General features: G+C 40.4%; 3 protein-coding genes across 3 annotated transcripts in view; all 3 read left to right on the top strand.

Annotated features, from left to right (window-relative positions):
• btbd11a (BTB (POZ) domain containing 11a) overlaps positions 1–5,450 on the top strand; it is a 39,138-nt gene extending 33,688 nt beyond the window's left edge. Inside the window, exons 13-15 of the mRNA XM_042511052.1 lie at positions 356–424; positions 530–643; positions 2,308–5,450. Of these exons, the coding sequence (XP_042366986.1) occupies positions 356–424; positions 530–643; positions 2,308–2,538 (414 nt within the window). The 3' untranslated portion in view covers positions 2,539–5,450. The remainder of the gene's footprint in view (positions 1–355; positions 425–529; positions 644–2,307) is intronic.
• Positions 5,451–10,664: 5,214 nt separating this feature from the next.
• On the top strand, positions 10,665–16,447 carry LOC121961687. Its single transcript, XM_042511753.1, has 7 exons — positions 10,665–10,916; positions 12,524–12,726; positions 13,119–13,220; positions 13,953–14,048; positions 14,197–14,307; positions 14,535–14,658; positions 15,762–16,447. Exons 1-7 carry the CDS (start codon positions 10,889–10,891, stop codon positions 16,445–16,447), a joined length of 1,350 nt encoding a protein of 449 aa, XP_042367687.1. The 5' UTR covers positions 10,665–10,888.
• LOC121961686 (zinc finger protein 2 homolog) lies at positions 16,444–20,477 on the top strand. The gene is made up of 3 exons (XM_042511752.1): positions 16,444–18,312; positions 19,056–19,113; positions 20,320–20,477. The coding sequence occupies exons 1-3, from the start codon at positions 16,444–16,446 to the stop codon at positions 20,475–20,477; spliced, it is 2,085 nt and encodes a 694-aa protein (XP_042367686.1).
• Positions 20,478–22,706: the final 2,229 nt, after the last annotated feature.

Below are 22,706 nucleotides of genomic sequence, written 5' to 3'. Positions count from 1 at the left end.
AGTCAACACAGTGTGGAGTAGGCGGTGTAAAAAAGCCTTTTTTGGCTTTGACCTGAAAGTGGTCAGAGTCGGGGTTTATCCAACATCATCTGGGGAGTTATTCCGTGTTTGTGCTGCATGATAACAAAATGCTGCTTCACCATGTTTGTCCTAACTCTTGGGACAGTCAGTAGGCTGGCCCCAGATGTCCTGAGGGTCCTAGAAGGTTAATTTGTCACAAGCATGTCAGAGATAAATTTGGGCGGAAAAGCAGCAAGATTTTGATTTTAAAATCCAAAGTCAGAGAGGGCCGAAATGCTGCACAAACGATGACAGCGATGCTGCAGACTGAACGCTGTGCTGTTGTGTCTTTCAGCTGGTCATGCAGTATCTGTACTGCGGCGGCACTGAGTCTTTGCACATACGCAACACTGAAGTCATGGAGGTAAGAGAGACTTAACCAAAGCCTGCAGAGCGACGGTGCCAGTATCAGCATTTCTAATCCCGAGTCCTGTGCCTCATTCTGTGTGGCTGTACTGTTCCCCTGCAGCTCCTGTCTGCAGCCAAATTCTTCCAGCTAGAGGCCCTTCAGAGACACTGTGAGATCATCTGCTCCAAGAACATCACCACCGAAACCTGCGTGGACCTCTACAAACATGCCAAGGTGAGATCTTAACAAAACACTGATTAGAAATTTAGGATTTTAAAAAAAACCTGTCACACAAATCACACAGTCTTTTTATTTAAAGCTGCTTTATTCCACACTCACAAAGGATCTAATGACTGCTCGTATGTGAGGGTTTGCTTATAGTAATAAACCCGCAGACGATTATCTCCCAACGCTCCACTGAGTGTTTAACGTTCTTTCACTCATTGTTTTAGTTTTATGAGCCGCAACTTTACTGTTTTGGTTCCTTTCGGCGGTCTCAGTTTTGTTTTCAGCTGCAGCAGGCAGCTTTATTCAGCAAAAAGCTCCAAAAAACCCACTGTATACTGCCATCCTATCATCAAACAGCAGACAGAGAAAGTTAGCGCTGAGTATAGTCACGGATCTCTTGCCAAAAAAGGAACCCCCCTTTAACTTAAAAGTCTTGCTTCCAGGGGAACTTGGCAAAAAAAATATGATAAAAAATACAGAAAAGCAGCAGAAAAAGTCGACAACCATGTCCCCTAACAAGAAAACACTGCATTATGATGATGGTTGGTTTTTGTTCCAAACAAAAACCATCACTTTCTAAAATCACATAAAAATTTTAATGCTGGTGTTCTCATCACCCTTTAGACACTTTCTTTGTTTTATTGGATGTCCAATCAGTGTTTATGGTAAATGTAGTAAACTGAAACAATAAATTCCTTAATGCGCGACATTAACCGAAACAGCTGAGCAGTGTGCACATATTCCAGGATGCTTTGTGCATGAGCATTATCGGGCCAAAACATAGTTTTAGGTGACAAAAATACCAGCTCAGTGGTTATCAGCCCTCTTGATCCTGCTGGTCTTTGACTTCCATCCAGAGACCACAGTCAATGTCGTTTTGATGTAACGTGGTCGCATCACGCACTGACGTCACATGATGTAAATACGTCATGTAATGAGAATGTTAAATACAAAACAGAATCATTTTAAGACAAAAAATGATGTTTTTTCTAAACCTGATCAGGTTGTTGCTTAAAACTAAACACGACTGTTTAACACGTCCCACACGTTACTGTCACGTGTGTCAGCTGTGCATCACATAGAGACGCTTAAAGGTGCCCTGTGTGTTCCTGTAAGACACCAAACGCCATGATAAAGAGTCTGTGACCACCAGGGAACGACAACAGCTTTGCTCTTTACTTGTGAAGAAAACAGAGGAGACGCTGAAACTAAAGCTGCAGGTCATAAGCTGGCACTCCTTGTCTGAACAGCTCAGTTGATTAGCGCCGGCGCCAAAAAAGAAGTGGGCTGCGTTTCTCAGCATTTACCCCTCTTGGGGTGTATACTCTAGAATAAATACAGCTGAATATTCGCATATCCATAATACATTCTGTACTCATATTTTGGGAGGCCTTTCTCACTGAAACGTTAAAACCAGTACGTTCTGTTTTTGAGTGACATCTAAAGCACGCCCCCTGGCTCTCAGAGGCGGAGAAAGTCCAAGCTGAAACAGCCTGTAGTTTTTCCTGGTCTAATATTAGTCACCGTTAAGTCAAATGTTGGCGCTGGATGCAGAAAGAACAACAGATTACATGGTCAGTGAAGCTTGTGTTGAGGATTTTATTGCTTCAGTCGACCACGTTTAAAAACTCCCTCTGTCATTGTCTCGCCATCATCTTCCTTTAATGTAGTTCCTCGGTGCCTCGGAGCTGACGGCGTTCATCGAGGGCTATTTCCTGAAGAACATGGTGCTGCTGATCGAACTCGACGGCTTCAAGCAGCTGCTGTACGAACCTCCTCCGGCAGAGAGCCCCGCCTCCAGCCCCGGCATCTGCTCCGACATCCTCCTGGACCTGGAGAGAACTCTGGCCACACGCATCCACTCCATCCACCTCTCCACCTCCAAGGGCTCCGTGGTGTGACGCCGTCCTCTGCCGAGCGCCCTCCGATCCAGGCACAGCATCCATGTAACACCAACATCCAGTGCCATGCTACACAGCCCCGTCCACCTGTCCTGGCCCCACCGCTGACGTTTGACGGGCTGTCGGATGTTTTTACGTCAGGGATTCCCTTTAATTCTCGCAGCCGCCCCTGAAAGTTAAAGTTACAAAATCAGAGAGAACTTTGTGAACTCTGTCGGCTCCCACTGATCACTTCACACCCCTACAGTAGGAATAAAAAACAAAAAACTCGACCCAGCAGTTAGACCTAATCGTGATTATTGTATTTCATATAGGAAACATGCATGGAATACATTCTGTACACCTTTTTTCGCTTAAAAAGGTAGAGTAGAATTCAACTCAATAAAAGCAGCTTTCTCATCATCAATATGAGACTTTAGGTTTACAGACTTTACGTGGAAGTGGACGCCGTCGCAGTGTAAACACATGCCAAAATATAATCCTACTATACAACCAATAACAGTGACTCGTAGCAATGCCAGCAGACGGACTTTAGGTGGACTTCTTCTCATTCTGTCACTTCTATGTTGGATTCACTGTGTTCTCTATCTACTGTGTGCCGAGGCCAAACTGATCACAGGAACTTCCACCGCGGCCGACGCTGCAGCGCTGATCAAACTAAAGTCGGCCCACTCAGTGAAATCTATGCTGACGTATGCTTGAAACACGGATGTCCAACTGGGAAATTAACTTTTTTTTTTTTTTTTTGCATGACACCTCCTCAACTGAGCTGCCCTGATATTGCTTTTTATGCAGAGCTTACTTCACGGACCGAAGGGGAAGTATGGGGGAAAAAACGCTGCTTATTAACTTTCTATCCACTGCAAAACTGACTGAGCGGGATTTGGAGATGGATTTTGATTGGCAGGGACTTTCTCTAAAGATATTTAAGTGTAAATACGTCCTTAAAGTCATTGTGCTGGTCGTTCTTTTTCTTTTTTCTTTTTTTTTTTGTAAACTGATGTACAGTATTCCCCTCCACTCGCTTGGCTGACGACACCAGTCTCACTGAATGTGCTCCCTGGACTGTTTGTTCCTGCTGTATGTGTCTGTTTATGCAAAGTTGCATGTTTGATCTGTTTGTTTGACTCCTCTGTTTTTCGCTTTCGGTGTGCTTTCTGTGTAGGTCTGTAGGGCTGAGCAGGGTTGACGATTGTTGCAGTTGAGGTCCAGTCAGAGGAGCAGTTACTTTGCTGTTTCTGAAACATTCCAGATGATCAGGGTAGGTCACCACCAAAACGCATTTTAAAGTCACTTTTTGTTTTAGGTTTCACCTCAGCTGAGTTTTTTTCAGGAACATAAATTTTGTGAAAGAAAGGTTGAATTTCCAAAAACCTGTCAGAGTTTATTAGAGACAAAACAAAAGGCCTCATGCTGCAACATCCTCTGAAATTGATTTTATACATTTTCTATGAAGAGAGAAAAATAAGAATCAGGTTTCATCAAACTTTCTTAACCACCCAGATCTGCTCTTAGCTGTGCTCAGTGATCAATAAGAACATTAGTAACCAACTAGCACGTAGCGACCCCGAATCACTAAACAAGGGCAGGTGTGCTCAGGCACATGCACAAGAATTTGAATGATGGCACCAAAAAAGGCTGTAAGAAAATAAAATTGAGTTTCTGTTAAATCGATTTAAACTAAGAAAACATGATTTCCAGAGAGTCAGTGCTGGCGTTACAGGAAAACCAAAAACCGTCAAAGTCATGCTGTAAATGCCATGTCAGCTGCAGGGTGTTATTTACATCATCTACATAAATAATAGTACTCATCGTACTTTTAATGTATTAAAAGTGTGTAATGTAATGTATTAAGCACTAAATGCGGAAAACTTCAAATCAAATTTAACAAATTAGAATGATTAAAAGGAAAAGCAGCAAGTCCTAATATTTAATAAGTTGGAACCCTTTGCACAAAAAACATAATTTCATACGGTTTGTGGCAAATGGAGTAAAAAAAAAACCAATATTTCCCTCTAAAATGTGGAGTGGAAGCAGAAAGTGGCAAGAAACTAAAATACTCAAAGTAAAAGTACCTCAAATTGTGTAGAAAATATTCACTCAACCTATGCACTGGATAATTTAAGTTCAGCTAAATTTTTCAGAGAATGAATTGTCACATATATTTAAAACAGATACAGACAACTTTATTCAACACTCATTTTCTAAGCAGTTTTGAAATAAAATCCCAAGTCGTTTTTTTTTTTTTATGTAAGACAAAGAAAAGATGAGTAGAGCGTGACCGCGCCGAGTTTCGTAACCAACTTTCATTTATATTCAACTTATTTTGACAAATCCTGTTTGTCACATTCTGGTGTTTATCCATTATTAATGTGGGAGTTGTTGCAGGCGTTTTGAGATTTGTCTCAAGTGTTGAAGATTTTGCTCCCCTTTTCTCGCAGCCTGAGGCTTTAGTATAAAGATGAGTTGTTTCATATTGTGAATTTGCTGCCTGAAAAACTTCTGTGACCAAAATATTTTAAGCATCACTTAATGTCCTGAAGTTTTATGCACCAATTTATGGTGAAAATGTAAGAAAAACAAAATTCAGGCGGCAGATGATAATTCAAAATATAGAACTATAAAGGAAAATAATGCAGTGAGGCTCTCAGGCATTCTGTATTGCTTTTAAATATTTATTCTCCTGCAGGTCGACTTTTCTCATTTAATGATATCCCTGCTGAGTCATCACACTTACAGGCAAAGTTTACTTTTTCAACTTACTTTGTGTCTTTTGTTTGGGGAATAACCTCTTTAACCCTTTGAAACCTGGAGCGACTTCACTTTTCCTCCTTCAGATGCCTTCCACAAGGTTTTAAAACTTTGAACCCTGAGAAAATCGATTTATTTAAAAAACATGAGAAAAAAGGCTGTGAGCAACTTGGTAAGAAATGTTCCACAAAGTGCACAAACTCAGTAGATTTCAAAAATTATTTTTAAAGAAGCTAGGAAAAAATATCTAGAGAAAATTTTTTTAAAAAGCAAGGGAAAAAATATAGATTCATAATTATCGTAATTACTTATTTAAAATTATATTAAAGAATTATTATAATTTTTAAGCCCCTTTTTCAAGTCTAGTCTAGTCATTTTCCTGTACTTTTTCCTAATTTCTTGATCATTTTTGGGTGATTTCTGATGTTGTTTCTCAATAATTTTGAAATAAATCCAGCCAATTTGCTCAGGTTTCAGAGGGTTAAATGTGCATGTGGCACCTAAACTCATCAATGATTGATTAATTCATTTGAATTAATTCATAAACCTCTCGATTTTAATAGTTCATATATTTTTGAGCGATATTTCTGCACATTTAGAGCATGACTCGTGTATCTGCGTTCTCTGAGAAGTCGAGAGTAAAGCCGTAATATTTTTTAGAAGAAAGAAAAAGGTTGCAATATTTCCAAAAATAAACTCGTAATTTATTGAGGATAAGTCAAACTTTATTTGTGGAGCAAATTTTAAACAGCAAACCAAAGTGCTTTACAGTCATAAAATACAAAACAGATAAATTCAGAAACGATAAAAATATGGGAGAGAATAAACATTATGGAGCAAATTGCAACACAAGTTTGGATGAGGCACAACAAAAGATTAAATCAGTTTAAGTGGCCAGGCTCCAATCACATTGGTGGGTCTTCAGTAGCGACTGAAAGGTTTCTAATGTCGGAGCCGTTTTTATTTGTGTAGTTAAACTGTTTCAGAGTTTAGGGGCCGTCACCGCGAAGGCTCGCTCACCGCCTTCTTCTGGAAACATCCTGCAGAATCTGATCAGTCGACCTCAGTGCTCTAACAGTAATTCTTCTACGTATGCACCTCCAGACCGTTTTAAACATAAAAAAGGTTTTTACAGAACCCCATTTGGGACTCTGCACTGCTCTGGAATACCAAAACTAAAACGCGTTTGATCGGTTATAATAGTGTACTGAAAAGAAAACACGCTGTCCTTCACTGAAACAATACGAGACGCATTTTGTAATGTTTTTTTTCTGCTCAAAACTGTACGAATAAGGATAATGCAACAAAATCTGTATGCAAACCCGCTCGCTTTGTCTCTGACAAACTCAAGGGGGAAATTCAGCCTTTTAATGCACACGATTGCATTTTCCCACACACCTGTCCACAAGGTGTGCATAAGATAATACCTTTAAAAATGTAAAAAGGACCAAATGTTAAACCAGACATCAGATATTCCTGTTTTTGACTTGAGTCCTCTCACTCAGACACAATACATCTCAATTTAGGAGAAAACCATAGTATATTTTCTGAATGTAACAATGCAACAGGAGTTTAATATTTACATAAATGTGCAATATCTACAGTCCAGCAACAAACCAAAAAAAAATCTTCCTCGCTCTGTTTCCAGTGGCTTACAATGCAAACGTCTCTTAAAGTGTCCTCGTAGTCCGTGATGTTGTTTCTGCGTGAATCCGACTCAGACGACAGAGAAATATTAAAATATATTGTAGCACACTCAAAAATGACTTAAATATTTGTTTTCGGGCCAAACAAGAGAAACATATAGGCATATAATAGTTGGTTTTAAGTTCTGTAAATAGTTACAGAAATATAGATATTATCCTTATTTTCTTACCTACATACATATATATTTTATTTTACATTCCACAGCTATTTTGTTTTACAAAAGTGAAAAAGATTATATAAAAAGATGCTTTAAAGTTTTGGAATTAAGCAATATTTCCACGAGACTGTATTACTCTGAGTAGTGCAGGGAATAATATACAACAGGATATGGAGCTACGGTTTAAATGTCAATTGAAAGACACAGAACATCGACTAATGATTGACGGAAAAAAAAGCCTGTTTATATTTTTGTGTCATCCCATTGTGTATTTTATTTTTAAAAGACGAACTAAGAGGCTGCCATTTCACCCGTAAAGCTCTAACGATGCTGATAATTTATTTAGACTAACTCTGGTTAAAATCATAAATATTTAGCTTCATATTGAATCATTACACGCCCACATTTTAATTAAAACGTGCCGTTTTAAAGGTGAAATGTAACTCAAAGATGCAAACCGTTTTGTCTCCACAGAGGTAAAAAGGTTCATAATGATGTCAAGCACTTTCGGTGTTCCTCACACACACTCAGACGCGTTAGTATTTTAACAGTGAAGTCTTGTGATCAAACAGCTGAATGTGGCTTTAGAATAAGAAAATAAGCCAAAAGACTTTAGCACTGTTTTTTTATTAGACTTAATGTTATGCCATTAGCAGAAGACTAACTTTAGCTTGCCCCCGTGCTGGCGCTTTTGATTCCAAACTGGGTCAAACCCGTAGAGTAAATGTCGGTTCGCATGGCTCTTCTTGTTTAATGTTGTTGAGAATGTGCTTTTGTCAAACGACACTCTCCCCTTTGATTTGTCTGAGCGTTTCTTTGCCTGCGTATTTGTTCCTGGTAATAAACAACATTTCTCCTAGACACAGTGGAAACATGCATGGGATGTTCACTAGATCTCAGATCCACGTGGGGGGGGCGGGGAGGGAGGGGTGAACTTTTGCTATTATTTTTTCCTTTGATGAGAACATGTATATTGTACAAAATATATATATGAAATATAAATTATACATGGTGTGAGAAGCAGGGATGTGGTGGAGTATAACAACAAACAGGAATGTTACACTCGTGCTACAGTTTCTGTTGTTCCATGACATGCTTTTGTGGACAGCTAATAAACGACCAGAGTTTAACCATATCCAGGTCTTTTTTTTTTCTTTTTCTTATTCATTATGAGAAGCAACGCAATTACCAGACAGAAAGTTGGCATTATAAATGTTTTAAATCACGTTATATTTGTGCAATGTTTTGGAGCAGATATGAAACCTTACATTTCTCAGTGCTGTTTTTTAGTGTATTTATTTATTTATTATTTTTGGTAGTGTTTTGTGGTTATATTTACAAAACCCACTTGGTTATGGAGAAGAAAAGATAATTTTTTTGGGTCAAAATCACAGCTGGAAATGTCACTGAAACTTCGCAAAAAAAAACCTTTTTATTGTGTGTTGCTCTTGATCAGTGGTCTGCAGCGTACCATCAAGCCTAGATATCTTAAATAGCCAGTTTTGGAGGCACAATCTCTGCAGAAAATGCAGCCATGTGTTGATGGAAAATAAACTGCTTTTTTGCGTCAATTTGCCAGCTAAAACAAAAACCTTTAGTGATAAAAAAAGTCGCTAAAAAAGCAGGGATGAGTGTGAAAACTGCCCAAGTTCCAAGGTTCAAATTCCACTGGGAAATGCTGCAATGTTACGGTGAAGAACACCTGAGTTTGGTGGCTCAAACACTGCTGTGTGACGGTGGAAAAATGACCAGGATCGGAGGCTCCAAAACCACTGAGAAATGCATAATATCTGTGAAAAACATCTGTTTGGTTCCGCAAATGCTACAAACACTGCTGGGAAATGCCTCGATGTATCAATAAAACACCCAGGTTCAGTAGCTCAAACGCGGAAATGTTTTTATTAATAAAACACCTCGATTTAGTGACTCAAATGTGTCGTTATAAAACGCCATAGTTCTGTGTAAAACAAAGCACTGTTAGTTTGGAATAACTTTATTCTTTTACAAGGACACTGCAGCATCCCGGGAATAAAAATGTGACAAATCTGGCCCCGGCCCAGCAGCAGGGTGTTTTATCGATCCTTTTTACTTCGACTGAGCAAATGACTCAAGGTAGTAAAAGTCGTGACAGCTCCCTCACAAAGCCAGCGGGCTGTCTGCAGTCAGACTGATGAAGAAATACAAGGTCATAAAAAGTCTGGAGGAGAATTTGGCTTTGATCCCTTTTTGAGGGGTATTCCTTTTTTTCTGTCTCCACAGGGATACACTGCACCAACCGAGGAACTGGACCATCCCTTCATCACAGGATTATACCACATATACTGTATACAGCTGTAGAGGCTCAGTAACAGTCATGTATTCATATATATGTGAACAGGTAATTAGGTTTAAACTGCAGCAATATTGACAAATAATTTTCTTTGTTTTTAAGGCAAGAATGAGCAAAAAAAAAGCTCCTCAGATGTGAGTGTTTACTATTTTTTTATATCAATATTATTAACATGTTTTAATCATCATAATGTTAGCTGGGTTATTCTGACATTTGTATACAAAATGATTAATTTAAGCTTTCTGTTGAGAAGAATTTGCTGTATTTGCTACCACAGATGGATTACAAGCATACAGGGCACAAAAAAGGAGCAAAACAACAAAAAAGACACAAAATGTCCTTAAAGAGACACATAATAGGTACAAGAAGGGGCAAAACAACCAAAAAAGAGACACACACACACACACACACACACACACACACACACAGTAGCATGCACAGTAACATTACATTTTTCAAAGGTGAATTTAATTTTATTCTGTAAATATGCTGCAGGTTACTTTATTTATTAGAAAAGGAACAGTGTACGTTAATCCACATTTTAACAAAATGTAAATGCACCCGAGTCCGCTGAAGAGCTCTTTTTTATCAGTAGTCCCTTGCCTGATGTTAAAAGCCATCCTAAAAATAACAGTATGTACGATGGTTATACAAACAACGTTAAACAACAAGGCACGTAATCTAGTTAAACATTTACAAGTTAAGAATATACAACACAATTTAACAATATAAGTGGATACAATTTAATTAGCAGATGTTGTAGGCATAGTATGGGCAAAGGCCTTACTTTAATTAAATGTATATTCATTTTTAAAACAAACTATAAAAAACTATAAAAGCAATTTTTGAGAGGAAAAATGTGATTTGTCTCTTACCTCAGTCACTAAAATTATGTAAAATATTTATAATAATAATTACTATTACTGATACTATTAATATTTGTGGCATTATTATTATTATTGTTGTTGTTATTATTATTGATATATATATATAATGTCTTTTTAATACCAGGAGTAAATGCATGCAAACAGCCTGCAGGTGGCAGTAATCAACAGAGCAGCTTTCTGAGAAGCTGATATTCACCAGGCGAAGAAGAACAACATATTTCCTTTGCATACCGCCCAAAAGTTGTTCAAAAATCTAACAAAATGTTGTTTTCTCTTGACTAAAGTTAACAGAAAATATGTCTCGGCAGGTAGTATAAGTGGACAGTAACCCGTTTTAACCCGTTTATGTCTGGTTTCGCGGCTCCTGGTTGTGTTGCTGTCGACGCCTGCGCACTCCGGACACAATATCGAGCCGCCCTTCTTCCTCCCCGCCAGCTCGCACCGCAGGGTCGGGCGGACATCGACTCACAACAACCCCGAGTCCTTTTACTCCTCTAATTTCACATTTTCCTGGATAAAATGGAGAGCCCGTATCGCACCGAAAACGGTAAGACAACGGGATTTAAATCACATATCGCACACAGCGAGTTATCCGGTTTTCTTTCGGATTGTGTGCGTCCGATTTTGAACATGGCGTACCCCGCTCTGAGATGGCGGTGGCTTTGTGCTGAGAGCTGATGTGTGCGGCGGTTACTGGAAGCTAAGCTAGTTATTAGCACGCTGGTTAGTTATTCCGCGTGCTTAAAGGTAACAGGCGGTGACCGCTAACTGTTGACAGACGTTAGCATCAGTTAGCGGCTGAAAACTAGCAGGATAGCGGCTGACTGGTGCTGCATTCACGAGCTTCAAACTATAGCTGTGGAGTTAGCAGCTAACGGCTAAAAACAAAAATACAAGCTCTCTGACAGCCGAGCTGGCGTCTAAATGGGAACACGTTAAAATAACATTGATGTTGTATTTTCTGAGAAGATATCACCCTGCAGAATATAAAGTCACGACTTCTGCAGCCATATTTTCCACTTTGCGTTGGTGGTCATGTGTAAGTCATAATTACGACACAGTTTCCAGTCCGTGAAGGCAACCAGGACCAGTTTGAAGGAGGTGGAGTAACTGGTGTGCTGAGGAGGGTTACTGGGCGGCTGACCGGACCCAGACCCAACACGGACCCCAAACACCCAAACTCGCTCTCCTTTTGTTAGTTACTGTAATAAAAACTGATTTATTAAAATAGTTGTGAACAGTTTTGTCTCTAAATAATATATAAAGTGGCAGTTTACTGTCATTATTTCAGTTTACAGTGAGATTAAATGGGTGACATTCACAGATTAATGTGTACTTTAAACCCTTTGAAACCCTAACAAATTTATTTCTTTCAAAGCATGAGCAGATCATCAATGAATGAATGTGAAATGACGATGACATTAGTAAAAAGTATATGCAAAAGTACCTGAAAATAAGAGTTAAAAAAAAAGAAAGTTAAAAATTTTTTTTAAATATTTAAGTATAATAATTATAAATATATTTTTTCCCTGTTTTTTTCTTTGGCATTTTTCTGTAGCTGGACTACATGGTGGCTTAAACCAAAAATACAAGACAGGTAACCTTTCAAAGTCAAACCAGCGTCAAAATAGAAACAAAAAATAAAAGGAATTTTATTTTCTTTAAAAAGATATCGCCCTGCAGAATATAAAGTCATGACTTCCACAGCCATATTTAGCACTTTGTTGTTGTAATGAAAAATTGCATGACTGCTAGGAGACATAAAACGACTAAAAAAGACAAAATTTATCTAAAAACAACAACACAAAGTAAAGGAACTAAAGGAACCAAAACGAGACACAAAATGACTTCAAAGAGAAACAAAACAAAGAGGTGCATATTACCTAAAAGAAAAGAAAAACACATTCACCCCGTCTGCTGTGACGCCCCTAAATAAGACCATAAATACGCACACGCCATTTTCATTATTTTATTTTTCAGAATTTTTCAAAACCTTTTGTTTTTTTTTTTTATTTCACTCCACCAATTTCGACTGTTCTGTGGAGGTCCATTACAAAAAAAATCCCAATAAAAAATTACTGGCTGTAATATAACAAAATAGAAATACTTTTGCAAGGCACTGTGGGTGTTGATGTTTATTTAAATATTTTCCAGAGTCCCCGCTCCTGCTGCCGTCTCTCCGCCTCTTCATCCCTCCTCTGCGCCTGGTGTCTGCGGCCATGTGGCAGGTCGTCCAGAGGGGCAGCGTGCAGGACTACGGGACGGTGGAGGAGTTCATCAGCACAGTTTCAGACATCGTTCCTGATCTTCTGAATGCAGATCAGAAAGCTCAGCTCCTCCTGGGACTCAGAGCGCGGGTAAAACTGCACGATATTATTGATGAGTGTTCAGAAAACATGTTTTCTGTATGGAAACGACAAATGACAGCAGTTTGGTTTCTCCCTTGCAGATGTTTAAGCTGTCAAAACAACCTGTAAAAACCTGTTATTGTGCTTTCTAGTCGTCACCGTTGACTCAGTTGGAAAAGACGTCTTACTCAAAGCTTCTAAATAAATAAAAGCTAAATTATTGTCTGACAGACAGACAGTAAAGGTGCAGCAGATAAAGAGGTTTAATATTTCTTCTGACAGAAAATGTCAGCATCACTCGCAAGGCGCTGAATGTCTCCTCTGAAAAGAGGAGAAAGATTTAAATTTTCCATCGTCGCGACGTCACATTTATTTACCCCGAGGTGAAACATTTGTTGCAGGTGGTTCTTGAATTGTGTCGGGCCGAGCAGATACAAGACACAGAAACCATCGAGATGCACCTGGAGCGGATCAAGGCCCTCGTGTCCACCTGGGCAGCACAGGTTAGCTGCGTTAACCCTTTGAAACCTGGATCCACATCAGTTTTGTTGTGCTGCGGTCATTTGCCTTTCACAAGCATTTAAACCTTTGATGCCTCAACAAACCGATTGGATTTTTATTTATTTTTTAACATGATGGGGAAAGGCAATGAGCAAGTTGACAAGAAATGTTCAGCAAGAAATTCTCAAAAAAAAAAACCAGAGGGAAAATGCTACAAATTGTATATTTTTTAAAGAATGTTTATGTTACAGAAAATTAATGCATTTATTATTTGATTAATTTTTTTAAACTTTTTTTCAGGTTATTTTCTTGTTTGGTTGTTTTTTTTAAATATTTTTTTTACTTTTCTTTTTTCACCTATTTTCAAGTAATTTTCTTTTTTCAGGTCATTTTCTTGTTTTTTTATTTTATTTTTTTTAACTTTCTTTGTTTTAAATCTATTTTCAAGTAATTTTCTTTTAATGTATTTATTCATTTTTCTTGTTTTGGCTTATTTTCAGGTGATTTATTAATTACTAAAGTTACGTCTTGTAGGCCTAACTTTTTAGTCATATCTTGATAATTTTTTGACCATTTGTTATAAGTTGCTGAGTCCCGCCTTATGTTTCTTAAGAAGAAAAATCAAGCCAATTTGTTCAGCTTTCAAAGGGTTACATGTGATATTGAGGCCACCAGTGTTTTCAAATTTTCATTTCTCTGTGTTCAAAGTGCATCTGTGCTTTTTTCTGTTGCAGCCATGCTTTGCAGAAGTTGAGTTTCCAGAATCCAACTTTGTGGATCAGGTTGAATTGTTGTTGAAAGACGCTGAAGAAAAGGAGAAGTTTTTCCAGGTTTGTAATTTTGTAATTTGTGTCTTTATGTATTTTACATGATATATGTATATGTTTATATAACTGAAGCAGTCTTGACTGTAACAGAATGTATAATGTGCCGTCGCCGTGGGGTACATGAGCATTAAAACGTGATTATTTCCTTCAGGATGTCTTTCCTACAGATTTCGGGCCTGAATATGACGGCGCTCTACAGGTGCTAATGCTGGATTTCCTGTCCAGACTGGAGAAGCTTCTTCCAGTGCCAGACATTCAGCAGGTACTGCAGCATGAGTCCTCTCAGGAATCATATAAGAGAAAAAATGCTCCTTTTATCTCCAGAATTTTAAACATTTTAAAGTTTTTTTTCATGTTAATCATGTGATAAATGTCTGTACATGACCAGGAGATTACTTTAAAAAATCTGCAGATGCCTCCTGCGTTGAAAACCCGTGGACGTGATTTTCTGTCCTTTTTCTTTCTGTAATGTGGTGTTTTTTCCCTCAGACTGCCTCCATGCTCAGTGCTGTCCCATCTGCTCTGGAGGAGTGTGTGCACTCTGTTCCCGACCCACAGCACCTGAAAACTGTGCTCCAGTACCACACAACACTGGGACATTTCGACTTATCTGGTGAGTCACATGTGGGCTGCGTGCACAGTTTTATAGCTTTCATCCCGAGCTTTAATCTGGTGTCTCAATCTCAAAGATTTTTCATGTCCTCAGCAGGAAAACATGCTAAACTTTGATGTAAGAACCCCATTTCTTATCTTAATAATTTGGAGTTTGTGGGACCATGGGTTTGGAAGGCATGTTCTCACGAAAAATCACACAAAAAAGTTTCCAAAAAATGAAAAAAACAACTTTTTTTCCTTTAAGGCAGTTAAACAGAAAAATGCAGCTGTTTAAAGTTGTATGCTCCTCCCCTAAAGCCCAAATCAAAATCATGAGTCCCTCCCCAGTGCTTTTAAAATGATTTGACATTCCCCCCTGTTTGTATCCCCCCCCTTATAAAAGAAAAATAGTCCCTAAGTTATGTTTAAATATTCAGTATTTAAGTCATTATTTTTAAAAATAATATATATTTTATATTTTAAATCAATAGTCATTTCAGAGAATTTCTAATTTTTATAATTAGCTGCAAAGTCATGCGTATATGTGTATGCGTATGCATGTATACGTATGTTATCTGTTAATGAATCGAACGATAAAGTAAGCTGGATGAATAATAACACAAACTTGATGCATAATTAAACACTGTGAGTCTCAGTTTTTCTTACTCGAATATATGTTTATCACACAGATCTGATCAGAGAAGCTTTTGGCCAAAAACTTAAATTAATAGGAGAATCGCTCATCTTTAAATGTTACTTTTCACACAGCTGTTCCTGTCAGTGTCATTTAAACATCTTCAGGATCTTCCTCTTGCAGTATCTTAACTCCCCGGAGCCTCCTCACAATCCTGCATGCAGACTCTGAAGGACTCTGAGGCCTCCGAAAAGTACCCAAATATGACCACTGATGACTCATACATTCATACTCTCATGATGACATTTTTATGATTCAGTTGTATAAAATAATAATTTCTACGACACTATCTAACAAAACAGGATTAAACATCTCATTACAGCACCGCTCTTTATATGGACGGCAGGGAGACGTACGGTCTTATCTGATTGTTTTTTTGTTTATTGTTGTTTACCACGAAGCTGATGGCATACTTATTTCCTCCGCAGATGAAACTCAGACCATTCCTTCTTCCTTTGGGAACTGCATCCTGTCTTCGCTGTCCCTCCCTCAGCTGGAGAAGGTCGTCATCCACGCAGATCAGATCCAGTTACAGCCTCCGTCGGAGCAGATGCAGGGCTGCATGACTGTGCAGGTGGAGGGGGAAACCGTGACGCTGCTGGACTACATTCAGATTGAACAGCCGTCCGGTTTGGGCGATCCTGACGATGAAACGGAAAATGAGGTAAACGAGGACGGGGCTGAGGACATCAGGGACGCCCTGAAGCCGGCAGCGTTTCAACCGCTGAAACAAAGCAAAAGACTGCAGGTGAAGAGAAAAGCCATAACGGAAAAAGACTCAACGGCCGAGAAGAGGCAAAGAAAAAAGTACCCCAACAATAAAACCTGTCCTGTGTGCAATAAGGTTTTCCTGCGGGCTGCGGCCATGAGACGCCACCAAGAAACTCACTCTGCCAACCGGGAATTCAAATACAAGTGCGCCAACTGTGATAAACGATTCAGGGACCATTACGACATGAACCGGCACAACATGCGCGTTCACGAAAAAGAAGGAATCAGCACTAAAGAGGAGGACGCAGGAGATCCAAGCACCTCCGAGATGTCGGAAAACACAAAATCTGCGCTCTGTGCGGGAAGTACTTTGGCCGTCGTGTCGACATGGAGCGACACATGAGGTCGCACTCCGAGGACCGCCCGTATAACTGTTGTTTCTGCGAGAAGAAATTTAAGAATCCGTACGTTTTAAAGAGACACCAGAAGGAGATTTGTAAAAGCAGAGAGCTAAAAAGGTCGAAAAAGAGGGAGGTGCAGCGCTCAAATCCACAGCCGCCGTCGGAGGCGTCGACGGAAGGTAAAGTGTGTCCCATCTGCAGCCGGATCTTACCGTGCACGGCGGACATCGCAAAGCATTTACGATCCCACACGGAGGAGCGACCTTTTATTTGTATGACTTGCGAGAAGGGCTTCAAGTACAAGGACACGCTGAAGAAGCATCAGATCATTCACGGACACGAGGGGATCCGAGAGGAGGAGAGCAAGACGGTGGAGCAGATTTTGGCTGAAGCCGATGCAAGTATTTTTGACAAGAGAGAAAAAAATCCAGATGCAGATGCTTCCGAGGAGTCTTCGTCTGCACCTGTGCAAAAAGTCAGGAGAAAAGCCGCGAAAGTGTGTCCTGTGTGTTCTCGTGCGTTCGACAGCGTCAAAACACTCAACAGGCACATTCAGTGTCACACAGAGGACCGTCCGTACCACTGCATCCACTGCAAGAAGCGATTCAAACACATGCACGGCCTCAAACGGCACCAGATTTACGCCATTTGTCACAAAAAAATCACCCGATTCTCCTGGAAAAAGGAGCCGAGAGCGGGACCGAGCCAGAGCGAAGTCGCAAGTGTCGACCCCCAACAGGGTCCGCCGCTGAAGATCCCCGTGTGGTGCTCGAACTGCGGCAAACACTTCGAGTACCCGTCCGCTCTGAAGGAGCACCAAGAAAACGTCTGCAAAGTGGAAGTGAGCGAAATCATGAAATGCGACGACTGCGGGAAGGAGTTCAAGAGCATGACGATGCTCAAAGTGCACCAGAGGATTCACGACCCGCTCTACTGCAAAGAGTGCGGGAAGATACTCGCCAACGAGGCCGCGTTCGAGAGGCACAAGCTCATGCACAGGCCGATGCAGTGTACGATGTGCGATCAGACTTTTACGCTGCTGAGGCGCCTGAGGGAACACTACGAGAAGCAGCACGAGTTCACCGGGCCGTATCCGTGCGCACAGTGCGACAAAACGTTCATCCAGCTCTCCTACCTCGCCATCCACCAGAGAATCCACAAAGGCGAGTTCCCGTACATCTGCAGCATGTGTCCGGAGAAGTTTCGATCGTCAAACTGTCTGACGGTTCATCAGAGGAAACACACGGGAGAGAAACCGTTCCTGTGCTGGCAGTGCGGGAAGTGTTACCGCTCGGCCTCGGAGCTCACGGTGCACATGGGAACCCACTCCGACGAGAGACCGTGGGCGTGCACACAGTGCAACATGGCGTACCGCACCAAGCTGCAGCTGACGAACCACGTGGAGCAAATCCACATCGGAGTCCGGTACCCCTGCAACAGCTGTGGGAAGCAGTTCATGAAGGAGACGTCGCTAAAGAGGCACGAGCTCATCCACACAGGAGAGAGGCCGCACCAGTGCACGGTGTGCGGCAAGACCTTCCTCACCGCCAACGAGCTCAGGCTCCACAACCGCTACCACACCGGCGAGCGCCCGTACAAGTGCGAAGTGTGCGGGAAAGCCTTCATTCAGTCGGGGTATCTGAAGTCGCACATGCGCATCCACACAGGAGAGAAGCCATTTAAATGTGACATTTGTGACAAAGGTTTCCGGTTGTCGTATCACATGAAGAAACACAGGCGGACTCACGCCACCAAACCAAAGAGCTACATCTGCGAGGACTGCGGGCTGGGCTTCCTCCTCAAAAAGTCCCTGTGGGAACACTCGCTCAGTCACGACGTCAAAGTCGAACCGACGTTCACGGATGAAGTGAGAATAGAATTTCAATAGAAAACATTAAATTTAATGCAGGTTTTTTATTTCCGAGCTGGCGTCATCGTTTAGAAAAAAAATGAATGAGCTCTGTTTTTTTTATTTGATTTCTTCTTGTTGCTTTATTCTGTCGATTCACTCGATCTATAAAGCATATGGATGACCTGTGAGGCATGTACATAATCAAAGCCAGTCAATCATTTCTGCTTACATTGCTTTTGAAATAAATTTATCTTAAATGTAAATCTTGCTCCCTTCACTTTTATTAAAAAATAATGCTGAAAAGGTGAGTCAATGTCTCATGCTAACATTAATTTGAAATATAATACTGGTGACGAATGAAGTCTATTTGTTAGTTTTAAGTTGTTATTAAGTAACCAAAATCCAACATTATCTAAACATATATGATGTAGACATTTAGTCGTAGGATATGGAGAACAAAGTCTGCAAACCGTCATTGGACATTTGAAATATCGTCTAAAAACGTGTGTCTCTGCGTCTCTGTGACGTCTCGCTGACTCGTGGTGCCAGCCTGGAGGACGCACCTGCAGTCAGGATGCTGCTTAATCAGCATCTTGATGTGCCTCACCTGTCAGGTGGAAAAGTGCTCACCAACACGCATTTTAACAAATCTGTGACCAAACGTTTGAGAAATTATCTATTGTGTGCGTTAAAAAAGTCTGTGATGTTTAACTTAAATCTGTAAGTAAAAACAAAAGTGTTTCATTTTTTGTCCAGAGAGGTTCAGTCAGGTTGAAGAGAAGACAGATGTCTCTACGTCCGATACTCCAGATAAAGGTAAGAATAATATTTATTTTTGATTTTAGGGTGAACTTTTACCTTAAAGCTGAGCACAGAAAAAAAACTTTTCTCCTTCAGCAGCTCTAAACTGTTTTCTCGTGGTCAAAGTTTGTGTGTGAACACAAAAAAACTTCAGCATCCAAGTAACAGAAAGCAAATTTTAGAGAGGAGGTGGACTGAAATTTGACTAAATTCGCTGCATTTCTGGCCTGAAAATTAGTAATAAATAAATACATTTAAATAAAAAAAATTACCCAAAAGCAAAAAAATTAAAAGCGAAATGAAACGAAGTTGGACTGTAAGAGGGAGGAAAAAATTTCTGGACAATATTTCCACGTTTTTTTATAATACAGAATAGTCCCACCCAGCTCATATTCTTCCCATCTTTTACTATTTTTTTATATGAGTGTAAAATGTCTTGCCAAGTTGACCATTGCCTTTTTCCCCAATATTTTTTAACCCTTTGAAACCTGGATCACCATCAAATTTTTGTGCTGTTTTGAGACCCCTTTCACATTTAAATCTTTGAACCTTGAGAAAATTAATTTGATTTCTTCCTAAAACGGAAAAAAAAAATGCAAAGAGCAACTTTGCAAGAAATAAGTAGATTTTGAAGTAGATTTTTTTAAAGCTCATAAAAGAAGTCCAATGAGCTATATTTATAATTATTATAAAATCAATATCTAAAAATATATATAAATATTTAAAAATTATAATTTTTAAGCTGTTTATTTAATTTTTATTTTTTTTATTGACTCAGAAATTACAAAAAAAACCTAACAATCGATCAACATTTAAATGATTCCTGCTATTTCTGACCCCCGTCCTAACCAAAACTGAATTATAAATTAAAACCAATTCCTCACAAACGCAGCCCTCAAAAAATATTAGTCCCAAACATACTTCATGTCTTGCTTCTTTATCTATACCGTTGTTTTTTGATTCTCTGTTAGTGGTTTTGTGTAAAAATTGCACGGCTCTTTTTTGAGGGATAAAGTTTGTGTTTTATATGTATTTTGTTACATATGGGAGCACAAAGTACAGTTTGATATTTTAGACTTTATATCATTTATATGTGATTTCCAGCATAGTTTATAGTTTCAGTAGTTAAGGGGTTAAAGTATGAGTGTTTCAGGATTTTTCTGTGACTGAGAGAGTCCAGGGCTGTTTTGTGCTGTGACAGGGTGTGACAGTGCCCCTCAGGTCTCAGGTCTCAGTGTGCAGGCAGTGGTGCTGGTGAACCAGGAGATGGCAGCACAGGCGTGATAATGAGCTTCCGGGCTCAGCAGCTGGACCTCACAGGGGAGGGCGAGCCGTCAGTTGTGCCCCCTGCTGCCTCAGCTTGTGTTGGAGCCTCTTGACTCTGCAAGCCTCCTGATACATAAATAATCCGGTGTTTATCCTTCATTAGCCTCCATATCTCCGAGTCCAGCGCGCATAAAGGCATCTGTGTAAACGTGCGGGGCGGCTTGTTTGTTTATGCAGACTTTATGCAACATAAATTTCCCAACGATTGTTTACTCAGGGCTCAGCGGCTGCGGATCAATATTTATTTTATCCTCTGCTCTTCCTCGTGTCACCTGACTGTTTACTCAGCCTGAGTGACAGTTTGAACCACAGCGGCGGCAGCATCTCTGCCCAAATCCCGAGAAACGGCTCCCATCTCTCAGGAAAAAAAATCAAAGGCCGACTGAGTCAGAGCCTCTCCAGAGTGTTGGGAGCAGATCACTTTTTAACCCAAAGCATATTGATTTATATGGGGCTGTAATTGCTTCAGTGTGTCCTGGATTATTCCCCCCGTAATTGAGGCCTGGCAGAGGTCTCTTTCCTAGACATAGCCTCTGTGGTGCCAGGTGGTGGGCAGAGAGGAGCACCGCACCCACTCCCCAGCCAGCCGGGGAGAGCCAGGCAGCGGTGGCCCTCACCCCCCGAAACCCGCTCCTCGTCGTGGGATAAGCAAACAGCACAAACAGTACACTTCCCCGCATGCTTTGAGGCATCTCGCGCAGGCCCGCGTCCAGCTCTAATTGCAGTACGAGGCAGCACATTATGCGCAGAGCTGGATGGGACGGACAGCTCGCTGCAGGATCGCTGACACCAGAGCGTCCTGAATGTGTGCGTTTCTCTGGATGGTTGGCTCGTCTCTCCAGGATTAGTTGTGTTTACTGAAACCGCATATTAAGGCCATAATTACTGTACATGCTATTGTTCAAGTATTTGTTTGGTGTTTTTGTTCGTGACTCAGTGGAACATTCCTGGATTTTGTAATAGACGGAATGCTTGCACGCTCGAACAGGTCTCGAGATCACCGCGGTGTCACACGTGCAGGAGGGGAGACAAAATAATGTCAACACGGCTCATTTGTCTTTGTACGTTGCACCTGCAAAAAAAAAAAAAAAAAAAAGTGCACCTTTGCTGCACAAGGCTTTTCTCTCATTTTTGCTTCTTTCTTTTGCTGCATACTTTAACCTCTTTAGACTTTTAAAAACCTTCAAATCAAACAATCTAAGAAAATCACGAAAGGCCATAACTAGTAGACAAGGTTTTGCAATTGCATAACGATTGGTTTTAAGGGGTTGCAAGCCAAAAAAGTTTGGAACAGCAATGAAGCCACAAAAGATTATCACTCAATTCTGCAACCAAGAGGCAGCTTTTTAGCCCCTTTTAGCTCCTTGTTTTGGTTTTATGGCACATTCACACTTTGGTTCAGTCTATCTACTCATCAACTTTGTTTACAGTTGCAGAATGCAGAATTTTTGCTTCTTTAAAAAAAAAAAAACCTTTTTTTTATTAGAGCGCTTCAAGAAACAGCCACTTTTCAGAAGTCAAAAAAGATTAGAAAATAGATTACAAATATATAATAAAATGCATAAAACATTAAAATACACATGACATTATATTAGCAAAAAAGGTTGGGATAAAACAGCATGTTTGCAGGTCGTCGCTGCAAGAGTTCAGTTTTAATACCTTTCTACAGCCCCTTATACTTGTTCAAAAGGGGAATATCACTCCGGTATACCGCCTTGGGGCAGAGTTGTCTCGCCTTGGGGCAGAGTTGTCTCACCTTTGAGCCGACAGCGGAGGTATTAACAGCACTGAAACAATGTCTGTATTAACAGGACAGCCGGCAAGACGTGATTATGGGAGGGATAGGTGTGACTTTTTGACGATGTGTTAAGCCAAGTCAGCACTGTACAATTTTAGCCCATTTTTTTACCTGATTTTTGAGCTGCAAGACTCAGTTTAGAGTCAAATTTTGGCTTCGTCGGGCTTAGTTTGCCATGCAGTGTACAGGGGGACAGAGACCGATCATCTACTCCTGAGTGGCCTTCAGACAGTTGGATTAATTTCTTACATGTCAGAAATTTTTGTTGTTGATTTCCCTTTGTGAGTGCCTTTTTTTCTCACTGCGCCCGCGCAAAGTTGCAAACAGGGCATCTGAAAACGGCATGGCAACACAACACTGGACAGCCAACCAGTAAAAGTAGCAAGCTTACGTCTAGTTATCTATGCATAATAGACAAGGCATGCTGTCCATGTCCTCTAAGCCATCTGCAAGTCCATAAGTGCCGAGGTTTCGGCACACAGGA

Source organism: Plectropomus leopardus, chromosome 22 (assembly GCF_008729295.1).
Source record: "Plectropomus leopardus isolate mb chromosome 22, YSFRI_Pleo_2.0, whole genome shotgun sequence".
In the NCBI taxonomy this organism is placed as follows: domain Eukaryota; kingdom Metazoa; phylum Chordata; class Actinopteri; order Perciformes; family Serranidae; genus Plectropomus; species Plectropomus leopardus.
The sequence above is the reverse complement of the archived record's forward strand: the minus strand, read 5'-3'. Positions and strand labels throughout refer to the sequence as shown.